This window comes from Helianthus annuus, chromosome 8 (genome assembly GCF_002127325.2).
Source record: "Helianthus annuus cultivar XRQ/B chromosome 8, HanXRQr2.0-SUNRISE, whole genome shotgun sequence".
NCBI classification, from domain to species: Eukaryota; Viridiplantae; Streptophyta; class Magnoliopsida; order Asterales; family Asteraceae; genus Helianthus; species Helianthus annuus.
The window spans coordinates 36,826,723-36,835,666 of NC_035440.2; the positions used below are offsets into that span (position 1 = coordinate 36,826,723).

Here is an 8,944-nt window from a genome sequence, read left to right on the forward strand (position 1 = left end):
GTATGACCTGATTTCATTTTTGGACCAAAATGGCAATAAAACTGAAACCATAGGGACCCAGATGCAAAAGGTTTGAGTTTTGGACTAAAGTGGCAAAAGTAATCAAACCTCAGGGACCAAAATGGCAGTTTACTCAAATTAACTTGTATAGAGATGTAATCTGGTCATTGTCTTTATTTATTTAATTTATTTTTTTAACCAACTTATATTTCCCCCCTTTATAACCATAAACCCTAATTTCCATGTCATACCAGATTACCACCTAATATATATATAGTGATGAAAGGAGACAACTGTTGCAGGGGAGGAGCTTAGAGGAGGCCGGACCGGGCCTCGGCCCGTGCGGTTTTTTCGCCTAGTAGTTTTAAATTTAGGTTTTCGAGATTTTTTTTAAATGTGTATTGGCTCGGCCCAGGCTGATTTTATCTCCAAAACATCGGCCCATGCTGAGTTTTAGGTCAAGATCCGCCACTGAACTGTTGTATGCCTAATATTAACACTTGTCCATAATAAACTAGCCATCACAGTTTTACAGTAGCATAGATTCACACACCGGTGTAGCCCACATCACTAACAAGAGGAAATTATGAATATGCATCTACCTAACAATTTCTATGTGTATCTCAACCTAACAATTTCTCTGTGTATCTCATATTAAACATCCCTTTCTCTTTCCCTTTAAATATACATGTTCATGTGCTTCTTGGTCCACTGCAATAAATAGTAGTAGTACAAAAACAAAACATCAAAAGATAAGTCCGAGTAACACCTAAACATGTGATTGTGGTATTACAAATGTCTCATTTCATCTTTAATAGCCAAATGCCAAATCTTTTAGTTTAAAAGGAGTCTTATGTTGCTAAGAGTCAGTTGAAGTCAACTAAAAAACAATGAATGCTAAAGTCAGTTCAGGACTGGAATCCTTGGAGAAAACGAAGATTATGTTGCTACATTGCTTACATTTCTAGACATTTAGGCACAAAGCGTTTAAACTTTAAAAGCATTTGGACTGTTAGAGATGATAGCTCATTTAGGGCATGTTTGGGTAAGCTTTTTGAAACAACTTATTGACTTATTGGCTTTTTGAAAAGTCATAAGCTATAAAATGATGTTTGGCAAAGAGGATGTATGTGAGAGGGAAAAGCCAATAAGTCATAAAATCCTGACTTTTCCAAAAAGCCAATAAGTCAATAAGTTGTTTCAATAAGCTTACCCAAACATGCCCTTAGTCCACTAAAAACACATGGACTGTAAATTAGGGTTTATGGTTATAAAGGGGGGAAATATAAGTTAAAAAAAGGATAAACTAAATAAATAAAGACAATGACTAAATTACCCCTCTATTCAAGTTAATTTTGTTATGGTGTTAGTTATTTAGATGGATTTGATAACTATTTATAAATCTCAGTAGTACAGGTGAGAAAAAAAACTTTTTTTGGATCTAGCAAATATGAATGAACCTCAGGGACGATTTTGGCAATTTACTCTATAGATAATCAATCGAATTTTGATTAACAATTTGGATTTGGATTTGGATTTGGATTTGGATTTGGATTGTGTACCATATACTTTCTAAAAGAGTATACATTCTTTACATGTTTTACCCTACATGAAATCAACTTTACAACAAGGAAAAGCAATGAGGTGTGTTAATGTGGAAATTTGGTGTGGAAACTGCAATGTGTTTTCACATCCAAGCTCCACATGTTTCTTAAAAATCCCCATTGCTTCTCTAAGTTATGACCAGTCTAGGTTGGCACTAAGGATAAACATATTTTACTACTTACTATCGTGCCGAATCAAAATGTATTTATTTTAGGGTTTTCGGTATCAATATTTTTTCATTATATTGGTACACCATACAGCAATAATCAATACGGTATTCGATTTATATTTTTACTTGTTTTAGTATGAATATGTTTTGGTACCAATCTCATCCTAGTTGGCACGGTGTTCCACGATGTGAAACAATGCCACGTCATCTCCACACCTAATTCCACGCGACCATGCCCCATTGTGTAGAACACCATTCTTATTTACAATATTCTATATATTTCTTAAAACAGAAGGTCGGTGGCCTTTGCTACCGACCCATTACACCCCTATACTTCAAAATACTCGTATTCACCCTCTATTTTTTTTACAAACTTTATAAATTGTGTTATTCACCCCCTTGAGTTCTAACTTTTCAAATTTACCCCACATATTTTCATTCTTTAGCTTAAAAGAAAAAAAACTATTTTCTCACATGGTTATTTGTATGTACATGTACATATAAATTCACGTTTTGACATATTTTTTCGGAAACCAGCCGGGTTAAATAAAACGTGTTTTCACGCTTATTTTTATGTACATTATCAGTTGGTCTACTAATGTAAATTAAAAAAAAAAAAATAGTATTTTCCTGCGTCATTATTTTAATGTACGTGTCGGTATAAATTCACGTTTAAATGTAAATGATATAAATTCACATTTTGACATATTTTTTTTCGTAAACGAGTCTAGTAAAATATAATACAATTTCATGCTTATTTTTGCGTATGTTTTCGGATGGTATACATTTTGACCTAAATCGTGTTCGAAAACGAGTTTGGTCAAATATAATACGTTTTGATGCTTATTTGTGCGTACGTTTTCGGTTGGTCTACGTTTTGACATAAACTGTGTTCGGAAACAAGTCAGGTCAGATATAATACATTTTCATTCGACGCTACAAATTCGAGTTGCTATACATTTTGACGCCACTAAGTCTTGATGCAAAGGTAATGGTGGTGTGGTGATTAGATGGAACCCTCACTAAACGAATCAACCCGGGTTCGATTTTGTTTCTTTTGTAACTGCAAAACTTATATAAGTTACACTAAGTTAGATTAGATATGTTGAAACACACATTTTCACATGGTCAACCGATGTTTTAAAAACTGGTTTTTAAGTCATACCGGATTGGGCTCTATAACGGTTTAACCGGTTGAACTCGGTTGTATTGGGCGGTCGAACCGGGTTACTAGTTAACCCTACAAATTCCATGAAATACAAATTCATCTCAAAAAACTATCAAATCTCAACTAGGATTTATGTAACTCATCATAGTTTTATCTTAAAACAACAATTTTATCGTAAACTATTAAGCATTTTAAGAATATTTTTATTATTTATAAACAATATTGCATTGTACGAGGCAGGTAACAGTTTCAAGAACGATGAAATATTGAAATAGAAGACACTAGGTTAATTACCGGAAATATGGAAGACCAATATTACCTTAATATCGTTTTTATTGAAATTAAGAAATCAAATCTTAAGATAATGCAAACCGGTTCAACGGTTTGAACCGGTAGAACCGGATTTACCGCCGGTACATAAGACATACCGTATTCGGGTTTTACCATCCTTTATCGTACCGGACTCGTGTCTGATATCCGGTTTAACCAGTATAACTGGCCGGTTCATACCGGTATTTAAAACATTGCTGGTCAACGCATCACATAACGTGCGTCCAGGCTTCCAGCTATAAACAACTAAGATGTTGCTGCCGTAACGTAAAAAGAAATATATATATATAAATATTTCGTGTGACAAAACATGACAAACCCAAACCAAAAGACAGGGTGGTTACCACTCTACAAATCGTGTGATAAACACAATAATATCTCCGCCCAAACACCACACCTTTGTTCCACCACCATCTCTCCATGGCGAGCCTATGGCGAGCCGTGATGGGCGACACACCACCCAACCCAGACGACTACGACAACATCGAGTACTGGTCCAACCCAGAGCGCACCGGCTGGCTCACCAAACAAGGCGAGTACATCAAAACTTGGCGTCGCCGCTGGTTCGTTCTCAAACAGGGCAAACTCTTCTGGTTCAAGGAGTCTATTGTCACCCGCGGATCCAAGCCACGTGGCGTTGTTCCAGTGGCTACCTGTCTAACTGTCAAAGGGGCTGAAGATGTTATCAATAAAGAGTTTGCGTTTGAGTTGTCTACTCGATCTGATACTATGTATTTTATTGCCGATTCTGAGAAGGAGAAGGAGGATTGGATTAATTCAATCGGACGGTCAATCGTTCAGCACTCGAGGTCTGTTACTGTTAATGAGATCGTTGATTATGATAATAATAAATAAATTTGTTGATTTCTGTTTTTTTTTTTGTGTGTAAAATTAGGTACTGTGTGATGCTTGTTTTGTTTAATTATGAATCAAATTGTTGTTCATGTGGTTTGGTGATTATAATTGTGATGATTTTGAGTGTTTTGTTGGATTATTTGAGGTTTGAATTTGTTGGTAGGGTTAGAAATTAGGTTTCTTTTTCTTAGTTTAAGATGAATCCCTTTCAAAACCGAACCGTTCTGGCTGGTCTGTGGTCAACTAACCTGACCGGTTTGGTTTGTATTGTTAATCGGTTCGGGTTGTTCGTTTTGACAGTCTTTTTGAGTGGAAACGAACTGGACCGAATTCAGCCAGGTTGAAACCGAATTAGAATTTGATTCGGTTTTCGGTTTTCAACTGAATCCATTCACCTTTTATTATTTAATTTTTATTTTGTTTTGAATTATGCATAACTACATATGTTGACCAACTAGGCGAGTTTAGTTTTCTGTGTTTTGAAACTGAAGTTAGCGGTTTGGTCTAGAGTTTTTATATCAAACCAGCCGAACCGGTTGGTAAAACCCTTACACAAATGCAACTGTACATAAAGCTTGCGAGCCACCCCTTTGATTCTACATTAACTGTACATAATTCTGGCTTATTAAAAGCAATGCTGACTCATTTGCAAAAGGCTGACTCAGCCAGATCAATGGCTCGAGCCAAGCCAGCTACTTTGTTTTCACACTCCTGTTGCTCATCGTCTGGAACACTATCGGCTACAATACCGGCACCAGCTTGAAGGTAAGCCACCCATTGCTTTCTCTTGGTGTGTTCTTTGTGAAAGTACATTGTGTCAAACTGGGCGTTGGTTGTGAACACCATCGTCCTTAGAGAAAGGGCCATGTCCATTTCTCCGGTAAATGAAATCGACCCGAACCCACCACTATAGGGCCCGCGTCTTGTAACTTCCAGTTTATCGATTAGTTCCATTGCCTTCACCTGTATTAGAACAAATAATTTTAAAGAAACTAGAAGTGAAACTAATAGAGGGACGGTTATGACCCGTCAACTAGTGCGTTTTATCCGTAACCTGTCAAACATGTTAAACAATGACAAAATCTGAGGGTCGTCAAACCGTAATTTTAATGCATAAAACTTTGTAAATCATTTGTTTAACAAAAAATAATTAGGGTGAAGAACAAACCTTTGGAGCACCACTAACTGTCCCAACAGGAAGTGCAGCACGAAGGGCGTCCCAGCAAGTCAGATCATCGAGCAACTCCCCGGTTACCTTTAAGAACCAAAAGGAAGTTTTAAAGTAATCTAAATAGAAGTGGCAAGTTTTCAACTTTGGCAGGCATTTTCGTTAACGGGTCATTTTTAGTACAAGGTCAAAATAAGGTCGGGTTGTCCCACAAACACTTTTTTGTCCTTTATTTATATATAAATAATAATTCTTAATTTATATATTACATAAATCGATATTATTATAACAACACCCTAAATCGTTGAATTAAACGACTTAATTAGTTTTGTGTGTTAAGAGACCTTTGACCCATACGATCCGTTTAGTTAATTATTTGAGCCGACCCATTTGAGATTAAGCAAAACCCGCTTCGACCCATCTATAAATAACTTAGATGAAATGGCCACACTCTAAATATAACGGAAAAGGCAGACAACGGTGTCTTACTGTGGAACTGATGTGCATCACATGGGAGTATCGTTCAACGGTCATAAGCTTTTCTACCTTAACCGAACCAGGTTTCGCGACCTACATATGAGTCGTAAGTCAGCAACGAGCATTGAGAAAGTCAACATTATGAATCAGTCTGAACCACGAAATCATTGATTTGAACTAAAAAAGTCAAAATAACCTTTCCAACATCATTCCTCCCCAAGTCAACCAGCATGATGTGTTCCGCGCGTTGCTTTTCATCAGTTAATAGTTTCTTCTCTAACTGTTCATCCTCATCCGGAGTCTTTCCTCTTCTTATAGTCCCAGCTAAAGGCCGATTAACAACCGTATTCTGTCATAATAAATACAATAACAATAAATTTTTGCATCTTATTACAATAACAGGAATACATATAAACAGCTAAAGCTTAAGTAAAATTACAGATTTCACACGAGTGAGAATTTCCGGGCTTGAACCAACCAAGATACACCCTCGAGCCTGACAATGTGAAACGTCACAAGGATTTTAGTGATAGAATGAATACGAGAATAAATAAACAAACAAAAAATAATATTTTATAAACATTGCACCTGTAAATAAGTCATGTACGGACTTGGATTCACAACTCTTAATGCTCTATAAATCTCGAAAGGATCTGCATACGTTCGGCGTTCAAAGCGTTGACTTAAAACAATCTGGAATATATCACCAGCAAGAATGTGTTCTTTTGCTTGCAATACCGCTGCCTTGTAATCTTCTCGGGTCATGTTTGACTGGGTCAAAGGATTTCCGAATTGTTGCGTGCTTAACTGCACAGAGCCCGGAAGTAACTTCGGGCTAATGAACGAGAACTAAATAAGATAACTAACGATAAAAATTCAATTAAAACCATCCATAAAAAAGAAAAGTCACTTACGGGTCAACATAATGTAGTTTAGACACTAATTGTTTCAACCGTTTAATTCCATCTCTATAAGCTTCTTCGGTAGATGAATACTGATCAAGCCTTACCCAGTGAATTATATATGCTTTCTGAAAACAAAGTTATTTACCGAAAAGAACATTATGATAAAGATTCACGGAATTGAAAAGGGTATGCTATCATGCTATCGACTTATCGAGTACCTTTTGCACGTGATCAAACACGATTACATCTTCATATAATCCAAGATGAATGTCTGGTAGATTTCTGTCATCTTGTGGTGCATCTATAAACAACAGTTTTTTCTTCTCTACATAGCGAACTGTGTCGTATGAGAAGTAACCAACCCACCCACCTATCCGTAATTGAAACGTTTAAATTGATAGACATACCCATATCATGGTTAAAAAAAAGATCGTCTACACTTTCGTTTTTGCTCAAGGCGCAGCTTAAGCAGGGCGGGAGGGGGCGGCCGACCCCCGAACTTTTCGCTCAATAGTGGAGAGTGTGTACTAATTTGAAGTCAACATCAATACCTCCCTTGGTTCTAAAGGGGCATATTTGTTGTGATCATGGTAAATTAAAGGCGTTGATACATAAATCGGTCAATGACCATCCGGTCAAATAAGGAAGTTAACTTGTGTAGTAGTTAATGTTTCACCAACCGATAATGTAATTCGACATAATGTTTGTATCTAAAAACTATGAAGTACATCAAACATCAAGCATATATTTCTTTCAACTACCCTGCCACATGAGGATTAAATCATACCCACCCTTCACCCCTACATAAGCAGCAACATTTATGACCAATATTTATGACCAACATTCATAGTAACTATAGTAAATTATCTGGTACTGCATATAGCTGATGTTTATCTTGTAAGTTAAACTTTGTGGGCAATAATTTCTAAAAGTGTTGAAGCATAATAATCAGATACCGAAAGAACGAATGAATAAGCGTTGCAGCAGACAAACATTTATTTCACATTAAATCTGGACCATACCGCAAAAAGCGTCAGGAAGACCATCAAGAAGCTGAGGTTTCCACCCATCAGATAGACTTTTCGGAATTTCCAACGGATCATCAACGACTTTCTGAATCAAGCTTCCTTTCCCATGATCCTTAATGGTGACACTGTTTTCCTTAGCAATAACTTCAATTGTTGGATCAGATCCAACCACACTGTATCTACCCTGCAAATTAACATCAACATTCATAAGATAAAATCATTCAGTCAAAAGTCAAAACTTTGGATTATCTTTCAACTTACAACTTGTGAAGTTCGGAAACCGGGCTCCACTGACTCAAACAGAAAGCTAGGAACCTCTCGATCGTCTTCATTAACCAGGCAGCGGTAAGCGAGCACTGGCGTTAAGTGATCTGCAAATATGCATCTGTGAAGTGGCACCAGATTCCCTTTCCTTGAAGCTTCAACGAAATTCGCTTCCTCAGCACCTAAAAGTGAATCAATTTAGCAAATTCAAAACAAAATCTCAGAATCTGTTTGTTCATGTAAAATCTTTATCAAATCTCATGAAAACTTAATTACAAGATACATACAACACATAGCCTGACTGACTAAATATGAGCTATACATACATGATATTAGATACAAAGTATGGACAACGGATACGGGGTTTATAGACCAAATGAGCTGTCTCGCCCACCAGACTTGTTTTGAGTTGAGTTCTCATATTTGGGCTATAATAGAATCCTCATGCATGGATATTATTACCTATAGATGGAGACTGAAGAACACATTGAAGTGGTCTGAGAATGCGGAACGAAAGCGAAGCATGACTGTTTCTGCTTCGACTGTTTGACGACGGTGAAAAACGGTGGTGAAACGACGGTGATGAGCGGAGATTAGTAGCTAGGGATTGCATCATTGATCAGCTGAGTAGAAGGTTGAGATACCATATATGTGTAAATGTGCGTTTATTATATAGGCACCAGAATATAAAAGCATGTTTGGGACTTGGGACATGCAGACATGTTTTTTATTTGGTTTCAGACTAATTAATTAATTAAATAAAAAAAAAACCGAACCGAATAAAATATTTGGTTTGACTGTCTGAGGTTTCCAATTCAGTTTAAACCGAATTACACATATAAACCTACTTTAGTTCATCTCTCATTCTAGGTGGTTTTCCACATATAAACCTAATTAATTAAATCAAAAACCAATTTGTTTAGCCCCTCAGTTTAAAGAAAAGCTTTTTATTTGTTAACTTTGTTTATATGTGTG

At 36.5% G+C, this 8,944-nt stretch overlaps 2 protein-coding genes across 2 annotated transcripts; one reads left to right on the forward strand and one right to left on the reverse strand.

Annotated features, from left to right (window-relative positions):
* Positions 1–3,585: 3,585 nt before the first annotated feature.
* On the forward strand, positions 3,586–4,266 carry LOC110872708 (pleckstrin homology domain-containing protein 1). The gene has a single exon (XM_022121570.2). It carries the CDS (start codon positions 3,693–3,695, stop codon positions 4,125–4,127), a length of 435 nt encoding a protein of 144 aa, XP_021977262.1. The 5' UTR covers positions 3,586–3,692; the 3' UTR covers positions 4,128–4,266.
* A 352-nt stretch (positions 4,267–4,618) lies between these two features.
* LOC110872707 (anthranilate synthase alpha subunit 1, chloroplastic) lies at positions 4,619–8,623 on the reverse strand. Its single transcript, XM_022121569.2, has 11 exons — positions 8,432–8,623; positions 7,967–8,151; positions 7,700–7,889; positions 6,896–7,047; positions 6,687–6,802; positions 6,361–6,607; positions 6,212–6,268; positions 5,969–6,121; positions 5,785–5,865; positions 5,296–5,382; positions 4,619–5,090 (listed from the first exon to the last, which is right to left on the reverse strand). The coding sequence occupies exons 1-11, from the start codon at positions 8,583–8,585 to the stop codon at positions 4,770–4,772; spliced, it is 1,743 nt and encodes a 580-aa protein (XP_021977261.1). The 5' UTR covers positions 8,586–8,623; the 3' UTR covers positions 4,619–4,769.
* Between the last annotated feature and the right edge of the window lie 321 nt (positions 8,624–8,944).

Bases quoted from the DNA above. Each gene is read 5' to 3' on its own strand.
- LOC110872708 (XM_022121570.2), top strand. From the start codon at position 3,693: ATGGCGAGCCTATGGCGAGCCGTGATGGGCGACACACCACCCAACCCA.
- LOC110872707 (XM_022121569.2), bottom strand. From the start codon at position 8,585: ATGATGCAATCCCTAGCTACTAATCTCCGCTCATCACCGTCGTTTCAC. The intron at 6,803-6,895 runs GTACTCGATAAG...CTTTGTTTTCAG, and splicing joins TGTTTGATCACGTGCAAAAG to AAAGCATATATAATTCACTG. The intron at 5,383-5,784 runs GTAAGACACCGT...TGGTTCTTAAAG, and splicing joins TGATGCACATCAGTTCCACA to GTAACCGGGGAGTTGCTCGA.